The sequence below is a fragment of the Hyaena hyaena genome, unplaced genomic scaffold, assembly GCF_003009895.1.
Source record: "Hyaena hyaena isolate Hyena2069 unplaced genomic scaffold, ASM300989v1 scaffold_18, whole genome shotgun sequence".
NCBI lineage: Eukaryota > Metazoa > Chordata > Mammalia > Carnivora > Hyaenidae > Hyaena > Hyaena hyaena.
Window position 1 is genome coordinate 6,768,447 of NW_024080649.1, and position 15,195 is coordinate 6,783,641.

The 15,195-nt window shown below is 40.5% G+C and overlaps 1 protein-coding gene across 1 annotated transcript in view; it reads left to right on the top strand.

Annotated features, from left to right (window-relative positions):
• Positions 1 to 15,195, top strand: part of HYDIN (HYDIN axonemal central pair apparatus protein) — a 346,043-nt gene that overhangs the window by 276,957 nt on the left and 53,891 nt on the right. The window contains exons 56-61 of the mRNA XM_039223564.1: positions 319 to 557; positions 2,690 to 2,801; positions 8,668 to 8,872; positions 9,596 to 9,831; positions 11,748 to 11,899; positions 12,012 to 12,201. Coding sequence (XP_039079495.1) covers positions 319 to 557; positions 2,690 to 2,801; positions 8,668 to 8,872; positions 9,596 to 9,831; positions 11,748 to 11,899; positions 12,012 to 12,201 — 1,134 coding nt within the window. The remainder of the gene's footprint in view (positions 1 to 318; positions 558 to 2,689; positions 2,802 to 8,667; positions 8,873 to 9,595; positions 9,832 to 11,747; positions 11,900 to 12,011; positions 12,202 to 15,195) is intronic.

The following is a 15,195-nucleotide window of genomic DNA, read 5'->3' on the forward strand; positions in this document are numbered from 1 at the left end:
CATCAGGAATCTGGAGTGCCAGACAGGAAGTGTAGCCCCTGATCTTCGAGGAGCACCAAAGGAGCTGAGTTTAGTCATCAAATACAAAAGAAGATCAGGGAAGTAAAGGAGTAGATAAAGTTGGTCCATGTTGGTCCGTGGCTGGTACATGGTAAATGTGATATTAGTGTTTGCTAATACTATTAATGCAATAATAAAGAGAGAATGAAAAAAAGAATGAGATTCGCTTCATGTCAATGATGAAAGTAGAAAATGGAGTAGTCATGGGAATTCTGGAGCATAATGGCTGACATCTTCCCACTCCTTTCTCCCTTCTAGATTATTGAGCCCAATATCGCAGAAGGGGGTGAAATCATTGCCAGCATCCCAATTAAGTGTTCTGTGAATGCAGTGTACTCCAAATATAACATCAGCCCCTCTTCCGTCATCAACTTTGGGGCTTTGATCTGTGGCACTCGGAGAAGCATCACCTTCACCATAGAAAATCAAGGTGTTACTGACTTCAAGTACGCCCTTTATAGGCTGACGGGGGAAAGCCCCATTCATCAAAAGAAAATGTAAGACAAGTATTCACTTAATTCATGCCATTCCCTGGTGAATTAGTACATTATATTTTACAAAGAGCTTTTATATATTTCATCTAAATTTACCCAATCCCCGGGGTGCCTGGGTTGTTCAGTTGGTTAAGTGTCTGACTTCTTCTCGGGTCATGATCTCATGGTTCATTTGTTTGAGCCTCCTTATTGGGCTCTGTGCTGACAGCTCAGAGTCTGGAGCCTGCTTCAGATTCTATGTCTTCCTCTCTCTCTCTGCTCCTCTCTCTCTCTGCCCCTCTCCTGCTCACACTCTATCTCCCTCAGAAATAAACAAAACATTAAATTCACCAATCCTTTTACATGGGAGTGAGGTCACTAAGATTTAGAAGTGGCTCATCCAAGGGGCGCCTGGGTGGCTCAGTCGGTTTAAGCGTCCGACTTTGGCTCAGGTCATAATCTCATGGTTTGTGGGTTTGAGCCCCGTGTTGGACTCTGTGCTGACAGCTAGCTCAGAGCCTGGAGCCTGCTTCAGATTCTGTATCTCCCTTTCTCTCTGACCCTCCCCTGCTCACACTGTCTCTCTCTCTCTCTCTCTCTCTCAGAAATAAATAAAACATTATAAAAAATTTTTTAATTATACAAGAAATCACTAGTAGATCTCAGTTCTGAACCCACATCTCAGACTGCAGATATCATATGCTTTCTAACAGCTGTCACATCTAAGATAAATTTGATTGAACAGATGTAAGGTCTTCTGCTTGGGGTTGTGTCTGTTGTCCTGGTGCTTCTCATGTGCTATAAGACTCACAGTAAGTCAGTGTCCTCTTCGTTGTAGGATGTTGGGGGACTATTATAACTACAAGCTAAATCAAAATAAATCATAGCTGTGCTTCATGAGGGATGGCAAAAGGTACCCCAGAAATGCAGACTACAGACACATGCTGCCACATTCAATCCACCAGGACTGTTTTTACCTTCTCCACATTGAGATCTGGTATAACAAGAGTAAACTAAGTAGCTGTTCTAGTGGCAAAACTCTATTCTTCAAAAGGCAGCTCTTAATCAATTCACTATAACAATCCACCTTTTTGAGTGCTTTTGTCTTTTATTTGATGATCATCTTTTTTGGCAAATTAAGAATAGCTTTACCAATTCTCAAGGCACTTTGTCTTGACTAATTAATTAATTGACTCCCAAATTAATTAATTATTAATTTAAAATGGACTTTACAGGTAATCATTTTATTTTTTCAGACATCTATTGTTTGTTATTATTTTGTATTTTTGTAAATATATTCTTCCATTTTACCTAAGTTTGAATGTATTGAGAAATGTATTAAGCTTATTTAGTCTCTTTCTTCCAAATTTAATTTCAACTTAATTTTTTATCATTTATTTTAACAATAATTTAATACCTGTGACAGGTATTATGATGTAACTGTATTTTGCTTTAAAATGTTTTTTATTTAAACTCTAGTTAACATACAGTGTTTTCAATTTTAATCTGTTTTCATTTAAATGTGTACAAATTTAATGCAAAACACTCAAAGGGGGTTGAACTTTTGTTGTTCTGGTCATTATGCAAGTGAATGCTCAAATTATATAAAGTTCTCAAAAGTTTTAAGATTACACCTCAAATACATTTGACATTGTAGGTTAACTGTTGTCTAGACAAACTAATTAATGGACATACTAGCTTCAAATGAAGTGAACAGCAGCCAAAAACCTGTATTTGAGCTATTGCTTAAACTCAGTTTAAAAGCACCATGTCTATAAATATGAAGAAAAGGGACAGAATTTAAGTCTATTTGACATTTCTTGTTTTTAAGTAAGATCAAGATTTTTCCACAAATGATTTTCCATAAATAATTTTCACACACTGCTTTCCAGTAAAGTCAAGTAAACATTTAAAAATTATTATTTTCTTGTAGTAATGTTCATGTCCTTGTGAATCATAGTGAATAAGTACAATTACTATATAATTTTCTTACAGTTGTTCAGTGAGGTTGGCTAGTGATAAATAGGGTGATGCCCCCAGATGCCCCTTTGGCTGCCTCCTCACATTCTTAGGACAAGGGAGCTTACAGTTATTAGACAAATGGTACTGAATATCACCACCCTGACCTAAGGGTATACTCCTGATTCTTTAACCAGAACCAGCCATGTTAGACATGCAAGATCCCGGGAAAGCTTCTACAAGACAGGCCCTTCCAAAGCAACCAAGTTCTCTGATTCTGTTCAGAAAGATGTAAACGTCACAAACCAGGTGAGCACCCTTTTCCTTGTCACAGAAATCCTGTAAGGCTGCCTCCCAACTAGTTGCTTCCTGTCTAATTCTTGCAACAAATACCTCCCTAGGCTAGTAGGATTGAATGAACCTAAGGTGGCAGGAATTCTAGTTATATTGAAATATTACTTTCGGGGCACCTGGGTGGCTCAGCCGGTTAAATGTCCAACTTCTGCTCAGGTCATGATCTTGCGGTTCGTGGGTTTGAGCCCCATGTGGGGCTCTGTGCTGACAGCTCAGAGCCTGGAGCCTGCTTCGGATTCTGTCTCCTTCTCTCTCTGCCCCACCCTCCTTGCACTCCGTGTCTCTCTCAAAAATAAATGAATATTAAAAAATTTCTTTTAAAAAGAAATATTACTTTCCTTTTAAAGCAAGATGTTCACTTTTAATGTAGATATCCTCTCTTGTTTTAAAACCGTCATTGGCTCCTCATTGCCTTAAAATTAAGTTTCATCTTCTCATATATATTCTAATCAAGAATTATTTGTTTATAAAAAACAGAAACCTATTTGGACAGACTTAAATGAAAGCAGATTTTAAGACTTACCTAATAAGATGAAATAAATATACTTTTCTTTATTCTGCCCAACTGAGTACAACTAAAAACACTTTGCATTGTGTACAAAACAAACATAGAAGACCAAAAGGTGAGGAGAAAAAAAAAATCAGCTACCTAGGGTCCTTGGGACCTAACAAACATCACAATGGTGAGTTCCCTGAGTTTCCTGTTTACATCTATCTAAAACTGAGTGCAAAATGAGCCAGCAATCCAGAAACATCAACTAACACAAACCAAAAAGCTCCAACAAAAACCTGCTCCCACTAGCCAAAGGACCAGGAAAAGAGCAGCCTGGAAAGACAGAAAACTTTCAAAATAACTTTTCTATTACGGAAGCACCTGGGTGGCTCAGTTGGTTAAGCATCCAACTCTTGATCTCAGCTTAAGCCTTTATCTCAGAGTCATGACTTCGAGCCCCACATTGGGCCCCATGCTGGTCATGAAGCCCAATAAAAAAAAAAAAAAAAAAGAAAAAAAAAAAGACATATTATAGTCAAACAACAGAAAAATCTGTGGCCATATCTGACCCCTGCTAGCAAAGGCCATTGGGGAGCCTAGACTTACACCTTATCCAGACTGTCATGAGATGTCCCAATCCCCTGCCAGAGTTGTGTTCAAGAATTCCCCAGTAGGAAGGTCGGGCTTTCATTACCCCCTACCACCTGTACCTTTTATTAGTAAAGACACCACTTGGGGAGCCTTGACTTCCACCCCAACCCAGTGGTAATGAGACATCCCTCCTGTTTCGCACAATGGACCTCCCTACCCCAAGGCATCAGCAGAACAATAAAAAGGCACTCCTACCCCTCCCCACCAGGGAAGTATCTGTCTAGGACTAGTGGGAAATGGGAACTGACACTCATGTCTGGCAGTTATAAGAAGTCTGATAGGGGCGGGGGGTCTGGGCCCCCACCCTCACCTGGAAGTAATGAGCCAGTCCCCCCCACTTCCAGAGTGGTGTCAGAGAAGGCTAGCTCAAGCAGAAGATTTAATTAAATAAGATCCAGTCTCATCATAGCCAAAATTCCCAGGTTTCAACTGAAAATCACTCATCATATCAAAAACTAGGAAGATCTGAAACTAATAGATGTCAACACTGAAATAACTATTAGAATTACCTGACAAAGATGATAAAGTAGCCAACATAAAAATGCTTCAAAGAGCAATTATAAACATGTTTGGAACAAATGAAAACATATTAAGTCTTAGCAAAGGAAGAGAAGACATGAAGAACCAAATCAAAACTTTGGTACTGAAAAAATAACCAAAAGTTAAAACTCAGTTGGTGGGTTCAACAATAGAATGGAGAGAACATAGGAAAGAACCAGTGAACTTGAAGACAAAACAATAGAAATTCCTGTATCTCTTTCCTATTGCTCTCATAACAAATTACTTAAAACTTAGTGGTTTAAGACAGTACAAATTTTATCTTATACTTCTGTAAGTCAGAAGGTTGACATAGGTCTCACTGGGCTAAAGTCAAGGTATTTGCAAAGCTGGATTCTTTTCTGGAGACTTTGGAAATGAATCCATTTCTTCACCTTTTCCACCTTCTAGAGGACACACACTTGCCTTTCATGGTTCATAATTTCCTTTCTCCATCTTCAAAACCATCTATAGTGGATCAAGTCCTTCTCACATCACATGACTCCAGCTTCTTCCCTAGTCACATTGCCCTCTAACTCTCTTAGGCCTGCTTCTTCCATATCTGAGGGTCCTTATGATTACATTGGTCCCAAGATAAAACAGGATAATCTCCCCATCTCAAGATTCTTAATTTAATCACATCAACAGAGTTTTTCTCCGTGTAAGGTAACATATATACAGGTTCCAGGGATTAGGATGTGGATATCCTTGATAGGCCAGGCCATTTTTCTGCCCAGTCTAAACAAGAGAGAAAATAGACTCTGTTTTGAGTCTATTGAAAGCCTATTTGGGTCTAATGAATAAAAAAAAAGAACAGACCCTGAGGGAACTGTGGAACTCTAACAAAAAATCTAATATCCTTTTTATCAAAGTTCCAGAAAGAGATAAGAAATAGGGTTGGGCTGGGGCGCCTGGGTGGCTCAGTCGGTTAAACCTCCAACTTTGGTTCTGGTCATGATCTCACAGCTTATAGGTTCAAGCCCATCATCGGGCTCTGTGCTGACAGCTAACTCGGAGCCTGGAGCCTGCTTCCAATTTTGTGTCTCCCTCTCTCTCTGACTCTCCCCTGTTCACACTGCCTCTCTCTCTCTCAGAAATTTAAAAAAAAAAAAAAAGGATTGGGCTGAAAAGGTACTCAAAGATATGATGAGTGAAACTTTTCAAATTTAGCAGATGTAAGCCTGTATATTCAAGTATCTAGGCAAATCCCAAATAGGACAAACCTAAATAAATACATACCAACTTCATCATAGTCAAACTTCTAGAAACTAAAGACAGAAAATCTAGAAAGCAGGAGCACCTGGCTGGCTCAGTTGGCAGAGCATGCAACGCTTGATCTTAGGGCTGTGAGTTTGAGCTTCATATTGGGCATAGTGATTATTTAAAAATAAACTTTCTTTACTTTTTTTTTAAATCTTGAAAGCAGTGAAAGAGGAATGACACCTTACATATAGGAGGAAACTGTCTGAATGACAGCAGATTTTCTTATCAAAATCATAGGAGCCAGAAGAAAGTGGCACAACATTTTACAAGTACAGAAAGCAAATGATTGTGAAGCCAGAAACTTATATCCAGCAAACATATGCCTCAGAAATGAATGGAAAAGTAAAACATTCTCAAGTGAAGGAAAATTAAAATAATTTGTTTTCAGCAGGTCTCTCCTAAAAGAATGACTGAAGGAATTTCTTTTAACAGAAAATAAATAATAAATGAAGAAATTATGGAACATTAAGAACAAAGCAAAAATGTGGCAAGCAATTATATGTGTAAATTGGTTAGATTTCCCTTCTCCTCTTGAGTTTTCTAAGTAATGTTTATCAATTAACACAAAGGTTATTTTAAAAGTTATAAATCTGTCTAATATGGTTCTAAATGGATATAGAGGAAATATTTTAGATACTTATAAAAGGAGGAGGGTGAATAAGCAATTGACCAGCAACATGGCAAATTCTATAATTGAGTTGTGTGTGGAGGGTGAGGCTCCAGAAGGATGAAGGAATAAAGACCTACTGTTCCTGGTTGGTGTTAAAAGTCACTGAAGGCTTCATAGAGGAGAAAGACTTAACTCAGGTAGGATTGTGTTCACCTGCAAGTAACAGAAAATCCAACATTAGTGGTCTAAATAGATAGGATATGTTTAAATAAGGTAGATAGTTGCTTGTATTGTTAGAGATTCTTTGATGTTTGAAATTCTCTTGAATTTTTCTTCATGGTTCCAAGATGAAGGCTGCAGCTCCATCCACCACTTGTGCATTGAAGGCAAAAATAAGAGAAAGTAGGTACTCTGCACTAGGTGGACACCAGTAATTATTGATTACATTTGGATTGAATTTTCTACATGCTGGTTTTTATGTCTTCTCAAGTACTTTCCTTTTCAGCAGAAGCCTTTTATTTAATTAACATATATAATATTTTTCTACGTATGTTTCTATAACTCTCATCCCTTCTAATAGATATATGTTTGGGGTTGGTTTTTTGTTTGTTTGTTTGGTCTTCTTCACCTAGTGTATCTTCTTTCCCTTTGGTGGGAAGTCTGTCTCCAATACCTTACTTTTCAATTCCAATCACCTTGTCCTCTCTTCCACCTTGGCAGCTCACTCTCAAGGTCACACCCTGGATCTCACACCAAAGAAACTGAGATGCTTCTGAACTCTTGATTTCTAAGATTCCTTTCTCTGACCGCCACTTCCCTTTCTTACAGCTTGCTAATCTCAAGTCCACCCATTTCACCTGTTCTCTGCCCTCAGTCTGATCTTGCTCCTTTGTGACAGCACTCAACCATGTTCTTATTATCCAAACCTTCTCCTTCTCAACAATTTATATTCCCACCAACATTGCACAATACTGATTTTGATAATGGCCATTCTTATAGGCATGAGGTGATATCTCATTGTGATTTTTATTTGCATTTCCCTAATGATAGATGATCAACTTTGTTGATATGATTATATTAAGAACATTGAAATGAGGAGATTATCCTAGATTATAGTGGTGGGGGGATTGGAGAGATGTTGGTCAAAGGGTACAAACTTCCTTGGGGTGCCTGGGTGGCTCAGTCGGGTAAGCGTCTGACTTTGGCTCAGGTCATGATCTCACAGTTCATGGGTTTGAGCCCCGCATCAGGCTCTCCTGACAGCTAGCTCAGAGCCTGGAGCCTGCTTTAGATTCTGTATCTCCCTCTCTATCTGATCCTACCCTGCTCACATTGTCTGTGTCTCTCAGAAATAAATTTTTTAAAAAAAGAAATTTAAAATTTTTTTAAAAATTTAAAAAGGGTACAAACTTCCAGTTATAAGATGAATAAGTTCTGGGAATCTAACATGTGCATGGTGACTCTAATTAACAGTACTGTATTGTACACTTGGAAGTTGCTAAGAGAGTAGATCTTAAAGGTTCTCATCACACAGAAAAATGGCAATTATGTGAGCTGATGGATGTGTTAGCTAACCTTATTGTGGTAATCAGTTTGCAGTATATACCAGTATCAAATCAGCTCATTGTACACCTTAAACTTATACAATGTTATATGTCAGTTACATCTCGATGAAGCTGGATAGGGGTGAAGAAGAGGAAGGAAACTCCTAAGAACCAGAGGAGTGCATTATAATATCCCAGTTTTTGAGCAGTAATTTGGTTTCAGATTCTATGTTAAGTTCATCACACACATTTTTTTCATTGAAGCCTCCAGTGACTCAAAGTAGGGGTTTTAGCCCCATTTCATGGATAAGTTGAGACTCAGAGAATCACTTGTCCAAGGTCAGACAGATTACAGGAGGGGTAGGATTCAAACTCATGATTATCTGACTCAAAAGTCTATAACCTTAACCACTGCTCTGTCTGCACCCCTCTGCCAGCAAATTCCCATCTTGGTAAAAGTTGTACCAAGTGGAATACGTCTGTTCCCTTAGGCTCCCACTCAGTCATGATTGGTCATAAGGAATGTGCATAGAAGGAAGCACTGAGAGAACCCATCACTGAAGATTCCCCAGGCCCCTGCCTGCCTCCAGCAGAAAGCTGGGGCTCAGAGAGAGCCTGTGGGGAGAGGCCCCACCAGGCCCTCCTGACACCATCTCACAACTCTGGTGGAAGGGCTCAGATTCTGTCACCCCGCCTCTCTCACCCTCTCAACCTTTCCTGCAGGCTCGCTTCACCCATGGCATGTTTACCGTGTACCCTGGGTTCGGCTCCATCCCTTCCGGAGGAATGCAGGTTATCACTGTCGACTGCGTAGCTGACCCTGTGGGAAGGTGTGAGGAATTCATAGCTATCGATATATCTGACCGAGACCCAAGAGATCAGCCTGCTGGTATTCCTTACAGCCTGTTGGCAGAAGCCTGTTTACCAGGTACTGGGCACTCAAATTGGGTAGCACCCCCTTAAAAGGCCTTCCCCTCCACCAACCATGCAAATATTGAGCAGATATGGCTGAACTGCTTCCTCTGGGTCCTTAGAACTTCCTCTGGTGTCTTCAGCTATATTTTTCCTTAAAGATTTATAAGGCATGCACAGATGTGCAGCTTTAAACTCTTAGTCTTCCTGAGTTTGGTCCAGGATTCTCAGGTGAATAGTATTATCTGAGAATCATGGTGTAATGGGATATGGCACAGGACCCAGGAACACTGAATTCCGCTCATGGCCTGGCCCTTCCCTGTGGGCAAGAAACGCACAAAGAACAATGTTCAATGACTGTGCACACTATCACTTTAACTCAGCAAGATTCAGGTGAAGCACAGAGAGAACTCCTCTTGCTTTGCTATAGACTCCCTGCAGCCTTGCACCAATGTAGGCCAAATGTCCCCTTTCTTTCCTAAGTCCACCTCAGGATCCTGGGACTAACCTCTCCTTACTGCTGGGAGGAAAATATGGTTGTGGTCTGACAACCAGCAAGAGCAGTACAAAAAAGAAAGAGAAGATAGAATTTGTGTTGTCACTCCCACCCTCTTATGTGAATTCCCCTACCTCCCCTCTTATGATTGTCCCCCATCAGAATCAAATCTTCAAATTAGAATTACATAAAGCAGGGACCAGGCTATCAGGCCTCGTTTCTCATTCTTCCTTCCACTCCTAGCCTTCGTGACTGACAACAATGCCTTGATATTTGAGGAGCACAAGATCTGTAGCAGCGCTAACCTGCTCAATGTCCTACAGACCATAGAGAGTGGGGGGCTGTTTGTGGAGGATGAGAACAAGTTCATTTTCTGCAACGTCCTGGTGGGTCATCAGGCCAAGGCTCGGTTCAAGATCAGCAATGTGGGAAAGATCGCCTGTGATGTGAACATTGTAGTTAAGCCCATCTCCAACAAGGTAAGCAGCTCCAAATGGCCCTGACCTGGAGCTGGCAGGAAGCCATGGAAAGAACTCTTGGAAACCCTGCTCTAGAGCCTCTAGACATGAGTGGGGATTATCTGGCTCTCACGCCCTGCTGGAAGTCATATGAAATAACTGGGCAGTTTTTCCCTAGGCCAAGAGCTATACATTTATCCCAGTGGGTGCTTCCTCTGGGTTTTAAAATGGTACACACCGATGAGCAACTCTCTCATCCATCGAACAGCCACCTATGCCTATAATAGATGAGGCATTGTGAGGAGAGCCAAAGATGAGTGCCAGCTCAGGCAGGCTGCCTTGGGTTGCACATTTGTCTGGTAAGGAGGATTAGGGGGATGTCAGGTTATAAGGGTAAGGTGAAGTGATGAACTATTGTTAACCCCTGCTGCATGTTAGGCACTGTGTTAAAGTATTTACATTTATTGCCTCATTTCATCCTAACAGAAAATTTATATTATCAGACTTTGTATTATTATCCTCATTTTATAGTTAGGAAAATGAAACTTAGGGATACAGGGCTAGGTTTACAGCCAAGCTTCATGCACTTACAAGGTGAATAATAAATGCCCATCTCAGGGCCTGTAGATTTGAAACTCCCTTCCTCTCTGAGTCAGACCATACTGAGATCCTTTTTCCTCGCAATGGAACAGAATATTCAGGATACAAAGAGAGAGGGCTTAGTCAATAGTCAATCAGGTATGCTTCAAATACTGTCTTGTCTCACCTCAGCTCCTTTCATTCTCCACCCAAGGTGAAATCTTGGCCCAGGCAGTCCTTGTGACCAGAGCTGGCAATGTTCACATGGCTGATGGTGACCAGGGAGATCACTCAAGGGGTGGCCTAGCCTAGAGCGGAGAAGAGTGTGTGCTTTCCCAGGGGACTGTCACCACAGACGGTTAGGCTTTGAAAGGCTATCTCATCCCTTTTATGACTTCTCTCAGGCCCTGATGACATCCAGTCATTACTTTCTGTTCTTTTTTTTAGACGTGAAGGGGAAGCTTCCTTTCTATTCCACACTAAAAACATAAAAAGTGAGCAAACCTTATTTCTAAAAGATAGGTTGTAACAGGGGATTTGCAGACATATTCTCCTCTTCCCTAATTTGTATACTATCCCTTGAAAAAAGCAAAGAAGCCTTAGTGCCCTCAGCTTAAAAATAAGAGGAAATAGTCTTGAATCCCACTTTATATCCTTAAGAATAAAAAAATCCTTTTGAGGCCTTGCCAGGGGTCCCTGCAGTCCCTTCAGTCTTCCCAAAACACTGCCTCAAGATGGAACAGATAAAGTGCTGTGGGAAGTTGTTCTAGCTAAAGCTCTTGGAGTTGAAAGGAGCAGAAACCAACCCAGGATAGCCCAAACAAGCAAGGTTTGCTTCAGTAAATCAGAGATGTCAGACCAAGGTCAGAGCACACCCTGTAGCCCAAGCTCTATGGCTACTAGACCAACTTATAGAAGACCAGCAGAAGCTGTGTCTATCTTTCAATGGCCACATGCCACTCACTCAATGTGTCTCCATTATTCTATTCTCTAGTCTGGCTTCCAATTCAGCTCCACATCAGCAACCACCAGTGATCTCTTGGCATCTTAACTTGTTTGAGAGAGAGAAAGAAAAATGTCAGGGGCAGGGGGTGCTATCTGAGATCTGGTTTAATTCATCTGTTTGAGTCATATATCATATAGGTCTAGCCAAGTCTAGCTAGTTATTGCTCAGGACTGCGTCCCAGAGTATCTAGGCTGCTCTTTCCAGGGGCATGACTATGTAGGAAATGGATGGAGCATATCTACCATAGAGTTTAGGTGAGGAAGATTTCACAGCAAGGGCAGTAGACATAAGATGTAAGTCTTATTTGATGCAAAGTAGCTAACACACCCTGATCCTTGCTCTTCCTCCTCAGCTCATTGCCCGAATTGTTGACATTTTTGATGTGGAACCCAGTAAGATGTGTGTTGCCAGCCACTCACATGCCTTTGCCACGGTGACCTTCACCCCGCAGACCATGCAGACCTACCAGTGTATCTTCGAGGCTACCTTGGATGGCTTGCCTAGGTACCAGCTCCCCAGCTCCCTCTCCTACAGCAGTGCTCCAGGCCACACCCTCTATGAAATGTCCTTCCTGGCATGCCAGGCTGACAGGCCTCCATGTTACTGTTCCCTGCAGCATTCTGACCAAGAACCGAAGCCTTGTGTTTGATATCGTCGGGGAAGGGAACCTCCCGCGGGTGACAGTAGTGCGGCCAGTTCTCTACAACCAGTATGGAAACCCCTTGCTCCTCTTTAAGAGGCTTCTGCTTGGTCAGTCAGAGAAGCTGCCTCTCATCCTCAAGAACAATGGCACCATCCCTGCCCAGGTACCGCTGGAGGTGAAGTATGGGATGGAAAGGGAAAAGAATGATTCAGAAGCAAGGCTTCTGATGTTGAAGTCTCTGCCATTCCTGATCTATGAAGTCTTCTTTGATGTTCCTCATATGTTAATCTGTATAAGACGTGAGACATGCAGAGCCAAGCCACCTTGGTGTCTGCCCTCAAGGAGTGTAGGAAAGCAGATTACACGACACACTGATAGTTTCTGTGTGAAGCAGTGTGCAATGATATACCCTAATCTGAGTGGATAGGATTATGGGTGTTCTTGGTGTCTTCTTTACTCTTCACTTTTTTTCTGTAATGAACATTGCATTTTTAATAAGGAAGAAACTAAAGAAACCTCATTAGGGGTGAGAGATTCAACATCTGAAGGGGCTTTTAATTCAGCAATCAAATTTATGTTTTTGTTTTTAAAAAATGATAAATTGTGTAAGTGTCCTACAAAGAACCATAGGACTTTTGAAAATGATCTACTCCCATCTAGGGGAATCAAAGAAAATTTCACTATAAAATGACATGAAAGCTGAGCATTGAAAGATAGCTAGGTTTCAGGAAGAGGTATGGCAGTGAGTGCATCCCAGATGGGAAAAAACTGAAAAGACAAAGGCACAGAAGCAAAAAAAAAAAAAAAAAAAAGTGTAGGGACAACTTGTGGGAGGCTTTGGATTCGCTCTATACTTTAAACCTACAAGATGTTATTTTTTTTTTTTTTTACAAATAGTTTATTGTCAAATTAGTTTCCACATAACACCCAGTGCTCATCCCCACAAGTGCCCTCCTCCATGCCCATCCCCCCCTCCCCCCCACATCCATCAGTCCTCAGTTTTTGTCAGCATTCAAGAGTCTCTCATGGTTTGCCTCTCTCCCTTTCCCCCACCATTTCCCCCCTTCTTCTCCCGATTGGTCCTCTGTTAAGTTCCTCCTAGTCCTCCTATACGTGCACACATATGATATTTGTCCTTCTCTGCCTGACTTATTTCGCTCAGCATAACATAAACCTACAAGATGTTATTACTGTAATTGTTGGGTTTTGTTGTTTCTAAAGTTAAGGCTCATTTAGATTTATCCACATAGTTATCTTTTTTATTGCTCTTTACTCCTGCATATGCAACTTTCCATCTGAGATCCTTTGCCTACCTGCTGAAGAAATGCCCTGCAGGTCTGTTAGTGTGGTGAATTCTCTCACTTTGTGTTTGAGAATTTCCATTTCTTCTTCATTTTTAATGTGATCTTTACTGGCTATAGAACTCTGTGTCAGCAGTTGCTTTCTTCCAGCAAATAAGAGCTATTATTCCAGTGTATTCTCATTTCCACTGTTACTGATGGGATGTCACCTCTAAGCTAAAATGTTCTCTTCAAGCAATCTTTTTCCTCTGGCTTTGTATTTCACTTTGTATTTGTTTTTGGCAGTTTCGCTATGATGTGTCATTTATCCTTCTTGGAATTCACCAGGCTTTTTGACTCTGCAACTAATATCTTAAATCAGTCTTGGGAAATTCCTAGACATGTCTAAAATTATGGCTTCTATTCCATTCTGTCTCATCTCTCCTTCCAGGAGGCCATTTACATGTATGGAAAACCTTCCCGTTGTATCCCATAGCTCTCACAACCTCATTGCATTTTCTTTTCTTTTTTCCTAATAGTTTATTGTCAAGTTGGTTTCCATATAACACCCAGTGCTCATTTTCTATCCATTTTTCTCTGGGCTCCCTTCTGCATAATTTCTTGGGACATGTCTTCAGCTCTTTAACTCTCTCTTTAGCTGTGTCTAATTCACTATTAAACCTTCCATTAAGTTCTTAAGTTAGTATATCTTTCAGTTCTAGAATTTCTATTTAGGCTGCTTTTTAAATACACATAATCAGTTTTTAAGAGTTCTAGTTTTGTGCCAAAATTGTCAGACTCGGCTTTATTTCTTGAACATAGTGATCACAACTATTTTGCCATATGTACCTGATAATTCCAAAATCTGAAGTCCCTGTGGGTCTGTTTCTGATATCTGCTATTTCTGCTCATTTTTGCCCATGTTGTCCTTTCTCCTCATGTGCCTGGTTATCTTCAGTCATGTGTTGAGTATTGAAAAGTTATTTAGACATAATAAGACTAAGGATTATGTTACTTTTCTTCAGAGACAATTTTCATTTACTTCTGCCAGGTACTTTGGGACATGAGAAAGCTGGTTTTAGGGCTTGAGATTTTCTGGATTATGTATATGACTCAGAGCAGGATTGTTGCCATTGGGAGACCTGGTTTATATCCAGTCTTTCTTTAGTACTATCAGGCAGTCCTTTGGAGTCCCAATCTACTACAAAGAAAACACCCCACCTTTCATCAGACTTTTGCCCTCTTAGCACCAACAGGTTATCAAAAGCACAGCTCAGCCTCCCAGATACCTTTTGCTGACTGGCAAACATTCCAGGTCAAAAACAGTCCAGAAATTTAGGCTGGCCTCTCTGAATTCCCATGCTCTCCAGATCTTCGTCTGGTTATTCTTCATTATCTTCCCAGCGCTGTGATGCTTTAAAAAACTTATTGTACTTGTTGTCTTATTTTTTGTTGTTGTTTTGAGCCCACATTACCTAGTTTACCATTATCTTGCATTATTTCTATTGTTGTGGCTTTATAAAACATTCTAGCATCTAGTTCAATAAATTCCTGCTCACCCACTCCCCATTTTTCTAATTTTTCTTAACAGTTTTTCCATATCTAGTCTTTCAGATGAACTTTAGACATCATTTTATAATGTTACTCAAAAAATCCAATTGGGAATCCTATGAATTATTCAGGAAGAATTTAGGGTTTCTACCAGGAACGACATTTAGAATTCCCATCCATTTACCTAGATCTTTTTATGTCCATTTTTTCCCATATAACTCCTCCATATAGTTTCTTACTAAAATTATATCTATACATACAATTACATTTTTTAATCTCAGAAGCTTCCTATGTAGTGTCACTATTTTTCTTCTTTTTACCTCATT